The following is an 18,807-nucleotide window of genomic DNA, read 5'->3' on the forward strand; positions in this document are numbered from 1 at the left end:
TCCAAGTCTCTACATAGGGAAGCTGGGCATTCTTGACTGCCTTCATCCACTTCTCCCCAGCTCTGCTAGAGAGCATAATGGAGTAATACTCCTTCGTGGCTTACAAAGTAAAATCTGTATTTGCTACAGAGGTCAGAACATAGCAGCAATAATCTGCATTGTGGTTGGGTTTCCCTGTTAGACCACAAAAGCCTCTTTAATACATCATACAATGGAGGGATTTCCATTAATACTATCACAGGATTTAAACAGCCTGTGGACTAACTCACTATTTCCAAGAGCAGGCACCTAAAGTTTCAGATTCCTAAGTGCATATCTCCTCCCTTTCAGCCCAGAACAGTTCTGTTTATTGTCAGATACACAGCTTCTAAAAAGGGCTCAGGTGGTGGTGAGGGACAGGTACAAAGTGTCCATGGAAGTGATGGCAGAGGGCTCTTGGCAAAGATGGGAGATTGGGGATAGTGGAGATGGCAGGATTCTTTAGCTGCAATGGGTAATGTTTATAGTAGGAATGGAGTGAAGACCATCCAGGGTCTGAGAAATGAAGAGCAGTTCGTATGCTTCATCAGTCAGGAATGAGAGTCCTTACACTTTTATATAAGGGGTGTTTGTAACTCAGGGCTGCTTTTTACTTTAGACATTTTTCTACTTTTATTGTAGGTTTTTGCAGTTTATTTATTTGTCTATAGCTTTTTACGTGACTCGGAAATTCAGAGGGCATGGCAACCCACTCCAATATTCTTGCCTGGAGAATCCCCATGAACAGAGGAGCCTGGTGGGCCACAGTCCATGGGATTGCAAAGAGTCAAACATGACTGAGTGACTAAGCACAGGAAACTCACAGTGCTCACCAGAGATGTAAAGGCATCTCAGTAATTATGGTTTTGTTTATGGCAGAGGGAAACTGGAGATAACCTTAGTGCTCATTCCTGGAGAACGGATGAGTAAATTCTGGTGGTACATCACTGAACTGCACTGTGGAATATAGATACCATAGGTTCCACAGGAATTTCATTTAAATATTCCAGACACCATTTGTTTTAATAAAATGATGATTTTTGAATCAGGTGATTTCTAAGTTTGCTTTCTTGCCTGGAATTCTATGATTCAGTAATTTCAAGATGATTAAAGCAATATTACACAATATGTTACTCACGTTGGAAAGATAAATCACAGTAACTTTACTAATGAATATATCATCTTTAATCAGGTACTCACTACTGGGAAAATACTTGAGTTTGCTGGTCTGATTGATAGCATGATTACTTATGGGAAATGTATTAATAATTGGAAATCTATCCTTAGGTTTAATTATCGTTATTTCTAGGAAAATAAGAATTGTTTTTGACATTTTATATAACGAACATATGTTATCAGATTGGCCAAAAAGTTCATTCGGATTACTTTCTGATTGAACGTTTTGGCCAACCCAATATATAATAAGTTAATGCTGCTGCTAAGTCACTTCAGTCGTGTCCGACTCTGTGTGACCCCATAGACGGAAGCCCACCAGGCTCCCCCGTCCCTGGGATTCTCCAGGCAAGAACACTGGAGTGGGTTGCCATTTCCTTCTCCAATGTGTGAAAGTGAAAGTGAAGTCGCTCAGTTGTGTCCGACCCTTAGCGACCCCACGGACTGCAGCCCACCAGGCTCCTCCATCCATGGGATTCTCCAGGCAATAGTACTGGAGTGGCTTGCCATTGCCTTCTCTGATAATAAGTTAATAGGTAAGGAATTATTCCGTGTCTCAATTTCTTCATCTACAAAATCGAGATCATAACAGTGGATGCCTCAGTGCTGGTTGTGATGATTAAATGAATTAAGGCAAAGATTAATCATTATTAATATTATACACGAGAACCCTTATCTGCCTTCACTTTCATGCTCAGAATCTTAGCAGTGATGAGCTGGTATAATCTCTCATGGGAATGCTTTTAGAAAAAGAAAGACCTATGTGGATCTCTCTAGGAAACCATTGCTTGGTCCAGCTAGTCATTGTGGTGTTGGTATGGTGTTGAAGAGAAGGGTTCAGACCTCCAATTCATTTTTCAGTTGGTAATCTGGAGTAGAATTTGCTGATTGACTGTGAGGTGTAAAAGAGAGGGAGAGGCTGAAGATAGGACAGTTAGCTTAGCTTCATAAAAACACTACTACCAGAGTAAACAGGACATTCAGAAGAAATGCATGATTGTAGGGTAAAAGTAATGAATGCACTCAGTCAGGAGGAGTATCAGTAGGTATTATCAGCGAGGCAATAAGAAATGTGAATGGGGTTTAAGGAAAGACCAGAACTGTGCTAAAACTCATAGTCTTAAAAAATGGAACACAGAATTTATGCTGTTAATAGGATTATTTCTTTAAACCTAGCCAGCGAAAATTTTTTCTTATTAATACACTGATAATGGTAAAAGAATTAGTCACTTCCCAAAAGGAGCAAAGTGAGTCATTCCTACTAGGAGGCATTTGCAGAAAAAACCAAAGTTTACTAGACTGTTTATATAGAACTATGTCTGAGAGACCAGAAATTGATATGAAATGACAGTAATTTATAGCTATCCAGTTCTTTTATCTCAAAGTTCTTTTAATTTAATCAAATCTTTCCACAAGAGCTGCAGGTAAAATTCATGGCGGGTATGTATGGGTAAGACATCTTATTGTTTTCATTCACCATTGCCAAAGGCAGCTATCTTCAGAGCATAATGTGCGAACTTTTTGACTAGTGTGAACTTTTTGACCTTTAAATTTATCTGGGCTCTGTTGCAAAACACAGAACAAAGAAGGAGCACAGTGCTGGATAGAGGTATCTCTGTTACCTACAGCTGTGTGACATCTCTAAATTTCGTTTTATAAACCTCATTTTATTAATAGCAAAGTAGAGGCAATATTCGGAGAAGGCAATGGCAAGCCACTCCAGTACTGTTGCTTAGAAAATCCCATGGATGGAGGAGCCTGGTAGGCTGCAGTCCGTGGGGTCGCTAAGGGTCGGACACGACTGAGCGACTTCACTTTCACTTTTCACTTTCACACATTGGAGAAGGAAATGGCAACCCACTCCAGTGTTCTTGCCTGGAGAATCCCAGGGATGGGTGAGCCTGGTGGGCTTCCGTCTATGGGGTCACACAGAGTCGGACACGACTGAAGTGACTTAGCAGCAGCAGCAGCAGCAGAGGCAATATTAAGAATTACATCACAGAATTGCTGAGGATTAATAATATATTATTAAAAAGAGATACTGACAATGAGATTTGTAATGTCGGGGGTTAGGAAGCAGGGTCATTAGAGCCAGATTCCTTGGTCCCAAAACCAGTTTAGCCTCTTTCTTAGCAGTGTCAGTCACTCAGTCGAGTCCAGCTCTTGTAGCTGTAGCCACATGGACATAGCCCGTGGACTGTAGCCCACCAGGCTCTTCTGTCCACTTCAGACAAGAATACTGGAGTGGGTAGCCATTCCCTTCCCCAGGGGATCTTCCTGACCCAGGAATCAAACCTGGGTCTCCTGTATTTCAGGCAGATTTTTTACCATCTGAGCCACCAGGCCTCTTTCTTATTTACTGTGTTTACAACAACCTTTCTTTGCCTTAATTTCCTCATCTGCAAAATGAGACTAATTATGGTTTCTAAATTACAGAGTTTTGAAGATTAGGTGAATTAACATATATAAAGTGATTTTAGCAACAGTTGTACACAATAAGCATTAAATCAGAGTTACCAATTTTCTCTATTATTAGGTAAGGCTCTTAATCAGTGCTATTCCCACAGGAAGGGCTAGGCATCTTATTGTGGCTACTAATAGCAATAACACTTCTGGCTTCATTATTGAGGATGCTGATATGTCAAGAATAAATGTTAAGAACTAAGGGGAGGGTTTACCAGATTCTAGATGTTGATAACAATTGAAAATACACACTAGAATCAGAAAATGTCCCTGTTCTGCTTTTGTTCACTTCATCAGAGCAGCTGATGAGGATTCTAAAGAGTACTTGAGCAAGCAGGATATCTGAGTAGCAGATATCAAGCATCCATTTCAGCCACATCAGCAACCTGTGCTGTCTGTAAAGTGGAAATCACTTGTGGGCAATAAATATTTTATGATAGTCGAATTTTTACCTGGAGTGTGTTTTGGACACTTAGCAGCTTAGAATAATTTAGAACTAAATTTGAAGTTATCACGATAGATGCCCAGTGAATTTTCTTAGGGATGAAATTTATGCAAAAATCTGTAAGGAGTATAAGAAATGTGATTTTCCCCCCATAAACTATGATCAATTTAATACATGTTCAGTTCATTCTGTGGATAATAATAGCATCTAAAATATAGCTTGTATAGTTATAATACAGGATAGTTTGGTTTTCATATGAAGATAGTATCTTTTGGCCTTTGGATAGGAGAAAAAAGTCATACAGAATCAGAAAAAGTGGTCCATCGAGTATGGCATTCTGGCAAAGAAAGACATGGTTTAAGTTGTCTGACTTGATTCCAACCAGAATTATCATACTTGCTGTCTCTGTCTCCTCACCTGCATTCTTTCTTCAATTTTCCCAATGTTTCTAGTACTGTATTCCCATCACTTTTGTGAGACATCTCTTAACCATGACACCAATGATGTCCATTCTGCCAAAACTAATGTCATTTCTCGGTACTCATGTCACTTGCCTTCCATGCAGCCTTTGACTAAATTGCTCCTCTGGACTTCTATGATACCATGTATATTCTGTTTTCCTTTTTCTTCTAATTGCTACTTCTCAATCTAGTTTACTGGTTCCTTGTTTTTTGTGTAACTCCTAAAAGTTGAAGTGTCACTAGAGTTTGGTCTGGGCTCTTGTGTTTGTCATGGTGCATTCTCTGCCTAGGTGAGCTAATCCAGTTGATTCATGACTTCAAAAACCATCTATTTCCTGATGACTTCTCAATTCATAATCAGGTGTTAACTTCTCTTCAGAACCCAGACTTTTGTAAGCCTCACCATATACTCTTCAATGTCTAATTGGCATCTCAAACTTAGTATATCCCTCTTCCATCTACCATCTGCTTGCCCTGTCAAGCTTGTTTTCTGATCTTCCAGTTAATGGTTTCATCTTCTACCCATTTGTTAAGATTGAAAAAAAATTTTTTTTAATCTCCTTTTTCTTCATTCTATACATCCAGTTCACCAGTAAGTCTTAACCACATTAGTCTAAGACATAATCTTCTCTTTCCTAGACCATTAACACAGTTCCCTCATTGGTCTCCCTGGTTTGACGTTTTTGCTGTTCCTTCTCCATAGACAGATGTGATCATTTAAGAACAGTAGAACAGATCCATGCTCACCATCCCTCCCTTGAGTTTCCCATTGTAACTGTAATCAGTATACATTAAATTACATCCTCGGCTTTTTGGCTATGATGTATTATTGGAGCTTCATGGGTGGCACAGTGGTAAAGAATCCACCTGCCAGTGCAGGAGACACAAAAGACACCCAGGTTCGATCCCTGGGTTGGGAAGATCCCCTGGAGTAAGAAAAGGCAACCTGCTCCAGTATTCTTGCCTGAAAAATTCCATGAACAGAGGAGCCAGGTGGGCTACAATCCATGGGGTTGCAAAGAGTCAGACACAACTGAGTGACCAAGCACACATTAAATAAAAGTAAAACATGAACTTCTCACCATGGCCCTTGGGTACCTTTCTGAATTCAGCATCTATTACTATTGCCTGTGTTTCATCACACACAAGCAAAACAGTTTTCTTTCTGTCTCTTGAGTGTCCTTGGCTCATACTTCAGGATCTTGAGATTGCTTTTCTCTATTCTCTAGGTATTCAAATGACTGGCCCATAGACAATGTCTATGTGCCCCCCAAATTCATATGTTGAAACCTAGTCCCAAGTGTGAAGGTATTTGGAGAGTCTTTGAGGAGATTAGGTCATGAAGGCAGAGCCCTCATGGGTGGGATTAGTGCCTTTACTTATAAAAGACACCCCAGAGGGCTTGTTTGCCCCTTCCTCCATGTGAAGACCCAGTGAGAAGACTGCTGCCTATGAATCACGTAGTGGGCTCTCACCAAACACCGAATCTGCTGGTGCTTTTTTCTGGGGCTTTGCAGCCTCCAGAACAGTGCGAAATAAATTCTGCTGTTTATCAGTCACTACATCTATGATATTCCGTTAAGTGTGTATGTGTGCTCAGTCATGTCCAACTCTTTGTGACCCCATGAACTGTAGCCCGTCAGGCTTCTTTGTCCATGGAATTTTCCAAGCAAGAATCCTGGAGTGGGTTGCCATTTCCTACTTCAGGGGATCTTCCCAACCCAGGGATCAAAACTATGTCTCCTGGATTGCAGGGAGATTCTTACTACTACACCACCAGGGAAGCCATGATACTCTGTTACAGCAGACCAAATGGACTAAGACACTCTTTCTTATTTATCTTCCCAAAAGACACCTTCCGTAGACACTCTGGCTAATACTCTCCTCCAGCGCCCATTCTGTTGTCCTTCTCTATCTCATTACCCTGTTTTCTTTCATAGTAGTGATCATCATCTGCTTTTATCTTATTTTTGTATTTTATTTGTTTACATCTTTACTGTCTATTTCATTTTCTACTAGAGTGTTAAATCCTGTAGATCTAATAGAGCTTGGTTTGTCTTATTCATATCTCCTTTATTTAAAATAGCTTGTGGCCCAGTGTTTGGAATTTTTATTAGATAAATGAATAAATGTTAATGAATGCATACTACCTTTACTTGGAGGTAGGGAATTGAAGAGATAACATTTGTACATAGATAAGTTTCTCAAAGTTTAAAAGCCTGTTTCCTCTAGTTTGAAGTTACTTCACATATACTTTAGTTTTGGGAGTTTTGCTTTGTTTCCTATTGAGCCTTCTGTGACTGTTAGAGCATTATACCTGATGGACTATGAACTGTTTTACGCATGTTTTACTTGTACTTTCAAAAACTATTTTAACTCTACATTTACTTTAGCTTACTGGATTCAGTGGTCTGAGATTAAGTTGTTAGTGAAGGTTACATTAATTCATGCATTTTAGTCCCTTCTTCTGGAAAAAGAAGAAAATAGATTCATTTACTATAACATAACTTGCCCAGAGGTACCCAGTTCCATTCTACTATTAATAATTTATATGTACTGAAAGGGAAGTAACTTGGGGGGCACCATTCTTTGACATTATTCACTAGATACTTAAGTATCTATATTAGGTTTCTAAGGATTCAAATATGATACAAGACTTTGATAGACTTTTGCATTATATTTATTCTTTCTATATGAGGGAAATGCATGGAAAGTGTAATGAGTATTTCAGTGAATATAAATTTTTCAGTAAATGAAACTATTTCAGGAAATTTGAGAATTTTTTGGAGAAGTTCTGTCACATTTATAAGAGCTCTAGATACATGACAAATTTTTTTTTGAAACCAGAGAAGATTCTTATGTATTTTGTGTTCCATGATTTCAGGGAAAAGCTGGAGATTATAAATGCTGAATTCCAAAGTCAGTATGAAGATATAAATATAACATTTGTACCAGTTAGATGAGAAATCTACAGGGCAAAGGAGCACTGAATTGAGAATTAGGAAATTAGGACACTAATCTCAATTTTGTTACTAAGTAGTTGTGCTATTTTAGGAGAATTCTTTAAACTGAAGCTTTAATTTACAATAAACTGTTTAGAAAACTGAAATAAAGTCTAGATACTCTTTAAGGTCCATTCCAGCTGTAGAATAAAAAAATATTAAACTTCTCTGTTTGGAAACTTCAGGACAACACTGAGATTCTTCTCTATTATTCATTAAAGACCAGACATGAAAAATTGGAAGTCATTTCTGATTTATTAATAGTGACTTGACTGCAGATTTCTTCTCAACTCAAAGGGTTGAACGCGCATTTTGGTTATAGAACTGTGAGTGTATATGTGGGGAGAAAGAGGAGTAGCATTTCGATAGGCCCACACTTGTCAAAGATGATAAAAAGAATGAATAAACAGATAAAGCAATCATTGATTCACAGTGACAAGTGTTAGAACTAAAAATAAGGTGCTTTATGATCATTGGGAAACAGCTAGAGATAGTGCTTAAAGCACCTTTTTGGGGTCAGGAGGGAGACTAAGAAGCCTTGTACGGTAGAATATCACAGACTACAAAAGACCAGCTGACTGTAATTTTGCCCCAATGCCTCTCCATTGCTACAGTAAAAAATAGGCTGCAAGTCAGACAGGTCTCATTATTGATACAGTTCCCATGACTACTCACTTCATTGTAGTTCGATTCAGAATAGGACTTCTACACCTAACTGTTTGCCTGGTAAATATTCCATTAGCTACTGGGATATCTAACTACCTATGTAAGGATGGAAATACATTTTATTGCCTCTGTGGACTTGTGGCTGAATGAATACAGCAAATAGGTTATTTTAACATTATTCAACAACATGCATTCTAGTAAGGGATTAAAGTGCAATTCTGACAGTTTCCTGTCTCCAAAGCTGTCTTGATTTTACCTCCTAGAGAAACTTTATTTTTAATTGAGCTTTTAATGAGCTACACCTGTCAATTAATAGATTGTTATATATTCCTTACCTTGAGACCCTTAACTTTCACAAAAAGAAGAGCTGTCTGCCTGGGGCACAGAACAACTCTGTCTATGTTTTCTCTTACCACTGTCCATATTGTTAGGACCTCTTTTACTGCTTTCCCACGAGACTTTCCTTATTTTTGTATTTATTGTAGTTTTTAAAAGGTAGTTGCATAATTGTGGTCGAATTAGTGCAACTAGGTTCTAATTAAAGTCAAGGTTTTAATTATAGAAATAAAGGAAATGTCAAACTTGCCTTTTTAAAAATAATTTTATAAAAATCACTTGGGATACTTACATCGACGATCAAGAAATCTAGCCAGCACCAGGCATTAGTGAAATATGTCTGAAATCCATAAGCTACCCATTTGAGAAGCATTTCCAGGATGAATATGTAAGTGAAGACCTTGTCAGCATATTCTAGCATGGTTTTAATAGTCTTTCGCTGTTCAATGTATATGTCTTCAAAAGCCTGTGAATCAAGAATGCTTTTATTTTACTTGAATGGCTTCCCTGCACCAAATACTTGATAAAATTGCAAGTAGTATACTTGGCACAAAGCACTAATTTGGTAAATATTGGCTAATATTAGATTGACATGGAACCAGACAAAATCTAAAGACTGAAGCTAGTGGAAAATATTGGCAGGGAAATGTCAATATCTTTACTGATTTAGTGTATGCTTTCTTCCCTGCCTCTCACTCCATGATCTCTATCTCAATTACTACTACAAAGATATGCTTTTAGAGAAGCAATGTAAACTCAGAAAATAACCAGAAGTTCTGTTAATGAGGAATAGACTTGGCCTATTCTAACCTTACTTTCACTGATGCTCTGAATAATCTGGCTCATTTTGAAAGAATAAATTAATTAGACATAAAATTCACCATCAGTCCATAAATATTACTATGACTGTTAGGGAGAATTGGATGGGATTTGACATGGTAGGTAATGTAGTTACAGAATATCCCTATAAATGGTTGTCTCATCTGAGGAAAACATCTGTTCAAAAAACACCAGATGAGAAATTCCATCTGGCTGTTCATGATTCTGATTTATTCCGTACTGAATTTTGTATAGTTAAACCCTGGGTGCCAAGCTCTGCAAAGTGTAGATGTACCTCTTGTTTTGCTCCTTAAACTAAGGGTATGCTTCTGGTATTTTTTGAGTAAAAGCTATTTAACTAGAACCTGATTCTTGCCAACATGTGTCATACTCACCAAAGCACCACTACTGAGAAGGATCATGAAGACAATGAAAGTCTCAAACCAGTTGTGTTCAACAATGCTGTAGCAGGTTTTCCGAAGATTCCACCAGATTTTTCCTTTGCCTTCTTCTATACTTACTTGACAGAATGGAAACTTTTTAATACATCCTAGAAGACAACATATATTGTAATAAATTAGAAAAATATATTTCCGTCTTATGTAGGAAGAAATTAACTTTGCTGCTCCCTCCCCATCCTAGTCTCAGATCATCGTTTTATATAGTAACTGGCTACTTCATTCTGTAGTTATTTTCAGCATCCCTCCTGTATAGTGAATCATTCTCAGACTTACATATCAGCCAGCTACCTAGAATTCAAGGAATTGCTTTACCAAGAGTTCAGTTCAGTTCAGTTCAGTCGCTCAGTCGTGTCCGACTCTTTACGACCCCATGAATCACAGCACGCCAGGCCTCCCTGTCCATCACCAACTCCCGGAGTTCACTCAAACTCATGTCCATCGAGTCGGTGATGCCATCCAGCCATCTCATTTTCTGTCGTCCCCGTCTCCTCCCACCCCCAATCCTTCCCAGCATCAGAGTCTTTTCCAGTGAGTCAACTTGTCGCATGAGGTGGCCAAAGTACTGGAGTTTCAGCTTTAGCATCAGTCCTTCCAATGAACACCCAGGGTTGATCTCCTTTAGAATGGACTGGTTGGATCTCCTTGTAGTCCGAGGGACTCTCAAGAGTCTTCTCCAGCAAGTTACTTGAGTATAAACAGTTCCATTCTTGAACACTGAACAGGATCTCTCTTTGCCTCAAGGCCAGTCATAGATAAGGACACCTCTGAGGTTTGGGGGAAAACTGCATGTTCAAATTGTTTATTCATTTTTTGATGTGATCCTGGATTTTTACTCACTTCTTTTCACACGGAAAATCCCTCTGTCTTCCTGGGTATCATCCTCTGTCAGTTTTCCCAAGCTATTTATTTCCAACCTCAGAGCTTTTCTTAGTCACACCTATGACTCATCTTGTCAGTCAGTATCTCTCTTCCTTTGTCCTCCCCCTCTTAGCTTTCATGTTATTTCTAACTTCCATCCACTCCTGGGCTCTAACTGTCTGAGTTACTACTTATGGGATTCAGTCCAATAACACTGAATCAGCGAATCTTTATTGATTTGTGTGCTGGACACTGTACTGGTGGCTGTGAGAATAACTTAGTCTCCCTGCCAAGGCTCTGCAATGCATCTATATCCCCCAATGGCTGTGGTCACAGCACAAATTAACCACATTTGAAACTGTAAGAGATGGGGTATAGCTATTGCAACATCTATAAATCAAATCACAACATTGCCAGTGAAGTCTGAAGGGATTGCTTTATCAATAATGAGAAGATGTTCTAGAATACCATTCATCTCCTAGGGTTCACTTCTCCACATTCTGGGGGACGAAAAAAAGGACATGTCAAATTATCTTATTGTCCAGGCACAGTAACTGCTATAGTATAGTCAGGAAATACAGATAAATAAACTTTTTGGAAGAAAAGAACAAAACAAAGATAAATATGCCTTCACTGTTTCTTTGAAATATTTTGTTCAAGTGAGGTATATTTAGTCTCTGTAAGGAAATAGGGGAGATTGGATTTAACCATATTAGAGCTTGCTTACCTTCAGTAAAACAAGCTTCTGGTTTAAGGTCCTCCTCGGGTTCAATTTCAGCTTGTTCACCTTCTCGAGGTGGAGCAACATCAACTGTACTTCCTTCAGATGAGCTGGTTGCATTTAATTTCTGGAAACAAAACCCCATTGCAAAGATGTGATTTTTCTTTCCTTTTATTCCATCAGTTTGAAAATGTTCGGACATGGTGTGAACAAATGGTGGTGGTAGTGATAGTATTGACTCTCTTAACAGTCCTGATAATTTTGTACTCATAATTTAACATAAAGTCCTATTATTCAAAACAACGTAACTACTAACTTGATTCAGACAGAAAATGGTTACAGAGCATTCAGTGTGGGTGATTTGGAAAGGAGTGATTATACTGATTAACTTGTTCATGATCTCTGTTTGTCTATGGATGCCATGTGAAAATAATTTAACACATTAACACTCAGGCCAAATTGAGAATAGTTTGATAAGTTTGGTATACTGACATTCATAACTGATTATATTAATTAAAATGCTTCAAATCAAACTGTTATTTCCACTCTTCCAATGGAAATTTTCAGAGGGCAAAGAACATTACCAGTTGTCTATAACTACAGTCCATGTTTCTGTAATTTTAGAAAGGAAGAGCAGCAGATTAACATTAGTCACAGTCATTATATTTCAACTTTGTGCTATATTTTTCTCTGGCTTACATAATTTTCTTCTTACTTTACAAGCTGAAAAATGATGGATCTCTCTCTTTTTTTGAACTGTTTAAATGAATTCAGTACTTGCCAAAAAATTCTAAATGAAATGGAAATTTCTTCATGAATGACACTGCTCAGAATCTGTATAGACTTTCACTAGGAGCGTATTCTGAATTCAATATGTGATCAGGCTGTGAATTTTTCCTTTAAATAAATCATTGTGACATGCCACATGGCTAGGAAGAGCCACTTTAGTGTTACAAGAATAAATATCTTATAAGAACTCTAATACCACTTGGGAAGACAATATAGATGTGGAATTCTTTATGAAAAGTGATGCAAAGATATGACACATAGCACAACCAGGCAACGTAAAGCTTTTAGAATGAAAGAACATGGACATGTTAATGGTTTCAAAGGCCCCATTAACTTTAGTAACTGAGAGGTAGCGTCACTCTGCCCTAGCCCTTTGAAAGAGTTAACATGTTACTGAAAAATACCTGAATGACTACCTAAACATCGATCATATTGGAGGATATCTGACTCAAAATTCTTAGCTTTTTGAAATCACCATGCAAATGTTAGTTTAATACTTTATAATGTGAACACTGAAGAGTAATATCCAGGTGATACTTTCCGTGGTATTACTTGGAGGATGAGGTTAACTATGTCCAGTTAAGTATATTATGAAAGTTACCCTAAGTCAACATATAATTCTATAATAAAATATCTCCATGTCCAAAGTATGCTAAGGAGAGAATTAGCCATTACTTATGGCTGATGGTTCTTAGGATCATTATAGTAAAAAAGTTTTACCATTAAAATCCTCTACTTTTTGTAGAGGTGATAGGTCAAGACATATTTTCTTCCCTCAGAATTTTTCCACTTCTTACAGCCAGAATGTCTTTATTTTTGTAAGAAAATCCCAGGAAAGCTACTGCTGAATAGAGTTGCAGTAGCTTCTGGTAAATCCGAGAAAATACTAAATAACTCTTTCCTTTCAGTTTTACTGGTTTATAGGTTGGACACTATGACATTTCATGACTGGCAGCAATAATATCCACTGTATAAATAAAACCAATAAGAAACCAAATTGTTTTGAGGTTAGTTATAAAAAGCTTAATGTTTCTTCTTCCTCTTGGCCAATCCAAGCTGAAGAATTTATTCAGAGCCTGGTCGTGATCCCCTCTCCATGAAGCTTTTCTTTATTATGATTTCCCCATGTTAATTTTGTATAACATTTTGTCCATAATACTTGTTTGCTTTGACCAAATATTCTCAGAAATATATATGTATATTTTATATATATACATAAAATTGTACAATTATGTACATATATACACATATATATTAGAATGTACACACATACACATATTTATACACCAAAAGATCCAAGCATAGAATAGACACTAAATAGGCTGAATTTATGAAAAATGAATAAATGAATGAGTGAATGCATTTTGTTATTACTCTTATAGAGAGAATTATAGTGTTTAGATAATTTGATCTCTTCATTTTGATACACAACTCAGCTGTGGCCTTTACGGAAGTTTTAATTTTATAAGAAAATGCATTTTCTTAATGAATAAAAGTTATTTAATGATATTTTAATGATAAAAGCATGTTTCCAAAATGTTTCTCTAAAATATTAGCAGACATTCAATAAAGAAATCTGAAGGAATAAAGTAATAAGCATATATGTATATATGCAAAAATACACATATACTTTTCCATTTGAAAACTTTAGAAAATATACTCACCCTTCACTTCTTATTTTACCACTGTTAATACAGTTGTGAAATGTTCAAATTTTTGCATTATAATTCTCTGTCATATATTATACAAGAGTCTTATATTTAAATACAAATACTTATTTAAAGCAAATCCTTCACAGCACAAGTAATGGTAGCCATTAATCTGAATGACAGTTCTGTTGTTTACCAAATATTGACCTCTGGCTGTATCTTTGTTGTTGGTATTGTCTTTATATTGTGAACTTTTGTGAATGTGGTTGATATATGTTTGAATATAAATAATTTCAATTTTCTAAATGTCTATGGAGGTTATGTACATTGTAAAGCAGAGAGGGTCAGTGTGTGAGCTAGTTTACCTCTGTCTGCCTGGCATTATGAAGCATAGCATGTCTTTTGGAAACAGACAAGGACTAAACAATAACAATAAATTCTGTTTTCAAATGAGCAAAACCCATTTTACATGACGAATTGCTTCACTGTTATCCAGGAGTTTTTCTGAGTATAACTATAAACTCATCAATCTTATGCTCTGGAAAACTCCTTAAGGAATATTCAGAGACTAGATGCACCAAAGCTTAAAAAATAGTTGGCAGGCTAGTGTTCTTGTCACTAAAAAGTGCTTTGTGGAAGGCTCCTATTCCTGTGGAAATTGACATAAAGCTAATCTTGATAGTTGGAGAGTCAGGCTTATTAATGGTGTATTCTTCCTAGGCCCCATTTTTATCATAAGAAAGTACATACATTTTATCCTATGAATTTATAAAAATACTGTATCAACTATATAAACATTTTAAAATTGTAAACTTATCTACATTTATAAATTAAAACTTAGACTGTGTTCCTCTTAAGTTGCAGCAACTTACCAATTAAGATATACGGCCTGATAAGTTTTAGTCACTGGAAACATACAGAATTTTACTCCTGTATTTTTCAATTTTAAAATTTATATCCTAGAAAACTACTTAAGCATTTAAAATTCTGTACATGGATATGATACTATCTTTACAATCTAAACACTTCTAATTAAATTCAACACTTTGGCACTCATACTCTGATAGAGAGTAATTTGTGATACATTTTATCATAACCATACCAAAATGACTTCCAAATTTATTTAAAAGCATGTAACTAATTTAAAAGCAGGTGACTAATGATAAATACAAAGTATAACTTACTTTCTTTAAATTGCCATAGCTGTGATACTACAATGATAAAACAAAAAACCAAAGAAACCTGAAATGAAGTTTTCCACATTAAGGAACTTGGTGACTCTACTAAATAACTAAAATTAATACTTGTTCTAAATTAGTCAGAAAAATGTAATGAGGTATATAGGCATAACAGTAGAAAGCTTCCATATAAAGCCACATAGTACAAGCTCATCACTTGTTTTCTTGTACTATTTTCTCCCTACCTGTCCAATATTTTATGACACTTAAGGTAGATTCTTCCATCCCTTGTAGAAACTACTGAGTCTACAGAGGGATGATGGCTTATGCTCTACAAATGCACACTGGAAAGCAGGTTTGAAGATGCAACATTCTCCAGGCCTAATTCAGCCACAGAAAACATGCCTGGCTATAGCAGAAGCCTGGCGCAATGCTGTGGAAGCTGCACGCTGATCCAAGAACCATGTTCTCAAAGCCATGGTACCTGAATGTCAAGTTTTCAGGGTTAGCTGCAAATACAACTCAAGAAATGACAGAATCAGCCCCCCAAATGGCCATTTCCCCTCTGATAACATGAACTTATTTAGAAATTCCCCTTTATAGCAAATATGGCTCTTAATTTTTATCCAATTAAATAGTGAATTTTAACTTTCAGAAATAGATGAGAATGTTAGCAACTGGCCTACTTCCACTGAAATGCGCTCACATTTCATTTATTTTTAATCAGCTATCAAATGTTTGACTCTCACAAATTGCTGTATGATTCAAAAGGCAAAAACAAAAGATTCAGCCATTACAGATTGCCTTTAAAATCTAGCCATTTCTTTCAAAACTTCTGGGTTTTGTCTTGCAAGTAGAAGCAGACAATCTTTTGGTTATACAGTCTCTGAGGGCCTTAGTCTGATCTTTTGGATATGCATATCCATATCTTGACTTGGGATATCTCACTTGAAGAACAGGTAGCCACACAGTGAGGCCATGGGGTTGCTATTCCAAGGCACGAAGAACATGACTAAAACCAACAACTCTTTTTTCTGGACTACTCACTGAATGGTAAAAAATATAAACCACCTCTATTTGGTTTGACCTTAGCATATTTTGTGCAACAACCCTGATGCTCCTTTTATTTTGAAAGAGCCTTACTAAGAACACAATATAGGAAATTGAAATTAATTATATGGTGGTTGAAGGGTAAGGCAGAGGGGCATCCAGCAGGCAAAGGAAAAGATGGTTTATCTTAGGAAGATATACAGAAATTTCCATCTAAACTTGCCCTGCTTTTTATTTTAGCAGAAATAAACTGAAGCACCAAAATTGTTCCCTGAAGGTCAAGGTAGGTTTGAAATGCCTCACATTTGATTTCACAAAGAACATTTGGAAGGCACTGAGAACCTGATAGAAATGGGAAGCTAGAGGTTTTCTCCCGTTGCTCTCCAGATTCTGAAAACAGAGCACAGGGCCTTTTCCAGAGGGGCACGTACGTGCTTGTGACCTCCAGTCAAGCATCATTTTCAAAGTTTCCATAATGGCTTTGAAAAAGAGGGAATCTTTACAAACATTGTGTAAAAGGTAATTTTCCACAGGGTAATTCTGCCCTGCTTGTGAAGAAAAAATAATCTGATTTTCTTCAATGACTAATAATATATTGTTTTACTCCTAAAACTAAAAAGTCGTTGCTAAGTAAAATTACATAAATCACCAGGGACCATATTTTTTTCTATTTTTTATTAATAATTTAGTGTCTGAATTTGTTGCATTTTACAATTAATTCTCAGTTATTCCTGAAGAAGAAGAGAGTATGTATTAATTAAACCTGGAGACAAACCACAAGATCTAGTTAGATTTTTTTTCCCCCACCAAAAGCCTTGAAAACTGCTAATCCTCATGAACTTTTCACTTTTGCTTTTCAATTTTCTTTCAAGAACACTCACTATGACTGATATTCCAGTAACAGGAAAAGTTGAGTCAAGAGAATTACCTGAAGATTTATTTCAACCACAAACCTACAGTAATTTTTGGAAATATCCTTTACTTGTTGTAAAACTATAGTTAATAATTAATAATAATCAAAAGTAGTCTCCTTTTTGCCTGCTCAGTTTTGGGTTGAATATATAGGGAGAAATTAATGCAGATCAGGGGAAAAAACCTAACAGGTACACTGAACCAATTACTTAATGATCATGATGCAGTGAATTTTTCCTAGCCTGTACCATGTTGCTTTTCATCTTTTAATTACTTTATAATGATTGCTTAGGGTTCTGCAGACACATGACTTAACAACTTTTCCAAACTACATGAAAATCCAAGATATGTAGTGCCCAAATGTATACAGACTATGGCCCTTCATATCCAAAAATTCATGATCACCTTATTCTTTTTTTTTTTTTAACAGAGGCTTCCCCCAAAACATGAAAGCAAACATTTCCATCTGGAGCACACGAATTGGATGGGTTGAAAATTATATTCACAGATCTGAATATAATGATCTGAAAATGGCAATACTATTAAAAAAAAAAACCTGCGAGGCTCATTTTGGTAATACAATTTACTTATAAGGGCTGAATCAACAACAACAAAAAGTTGTGATCTTATTTTAATGAAACAAAAGCAGAAAAAAAGTGCATGCTCTCAAATTGAACTTTAAACATTTCTATCATTTAAAAATAGATATAAATCCTATAGAGCATGCAATTATTGCTTTTAAAAGCCTAAAAAGACTAAACTGGAAAGTCATTAGCAGAGTCAAATGTGGTATTGGGACTGCCCGTCTTGCCTGACCATGCTGTGATGTGTCACACGATTCAGCAGACAGCAGCTGGGCACGTCTAGCACTTCCTTGCCATGGCAGGGGAAGGAACACAGCTGAGTAGCATGCAGGCCAGTCAAAATTTATTTAGAAAGTGATTGTACATGTATAACTTGCTTGGGTAACCTGGGTAAAAGTGGTGACACGAGCCTCTGGCTGGTTTAAAAACACCAGAGTTTCATTCTTGATGGCTCCAGCTTGATTTTACCCCTGTGAGAAGTAAGAATGGTAAGCAGTGAAGGTCACAGGATGATATTCCTAGATTGTGCTACGGAATTCAACTTCAAATATGATTCTTAAGAGCATTTATTCTATATCCTTCACCTAGGAAGACAATGAAACCTTTCAAGAACTAAATTGTTAAAAGTCCATAGTTACATAAAAATGTCAAGAAATTATGTTTATGTGAACTGTAAAAATATAAAAGCAAAATTCTATATTAAATCTTGTCACAAGACAGGTATAATTCCAAGTTTGCAAAAATAAAAAGATCACTATTCTGAAATCCATGCCTTCAATTTCCTTAAATTTTTTTCATGCAAAGCTTTATGTTTGTTTCTGTACCAGTCTGTTTATGCTAGTGGTCCATAGAAAGATACACATATGTAAAATTTATATTACATAATATAATAGCAATTCATATTTTTATTTTTAAAAATTTCTAGAGATCATTTATCCTCAACTGTGGTATAGCTACATATATTCTATTATGAAAATGAGTGGAAGTAATAGAATCGAGTTTTTAAGTACTATCTAAATTAATGATTAATTTACTGCCTCTTCTTAAAGCACAAATAGTGTTGCAAAAATTTTTTTCTTTTCTTTTTCCTTTTTTTTGAAATATATCATTCTGTTAGGTTTGACTTATATGATTTTTCACTTTGTCAGCAAAAAGATATTTTGTGTCCCCCAAAGCCCAGCCCAATGTGCTTTTTCTACTTGTGTTCAAAAAACTAATAAGC

General features: G+C 36.4%; 1 protein-coding gene across 5 annotated transcripts in view; it reads right to left on the reverse strand.

The window, feature by feature from the left end:
- The window catches only part of SCN3A (sodium voltage-gated channel alpha subunit 3), a 120,577-nt gene that overhangs the window by 16,334 nt on the left and 85,436 nt on the right, over positions 1-18,807 (reverse strand). For all 5 annotated transcript variants that reach the window (XM_088829815.1, XM_088829823.1, XM_055398413.2 and 2 more), the window contains 3 exons: positions 11,430-11,550; positions 9,779-9,933; positions 8,857-9,030 (listed from right to left, as the gene is read on the reverse strand). In XM_088829815.1, coding sequence (XP_088685941.1) covers positions 8,857-9,030; positions 9,779-9,933; positions 11,430-11,550 — 450 coding nt within the window. The remainder of the gene's footprint in view (positions 1-8,856; positions 9,031-9,778; positions 9,934-11,429; positions 11,551-18,807) is intronic.

This window comes from Moschus berezovskii, chromosome 2 (assembly GCF_049115385.1).
Source record: "Moschus berezovskii isolate FMDL1 chromosome 2, NW_MosBer_1.0, whole genome shotgun sequence".
Classification (NCBI taxonomy): Eukaryota; Metazoa; Chordata; class Mammalia; order Artiodactyla; family Moschidae; genus Moschus; species Moschus berezovskii.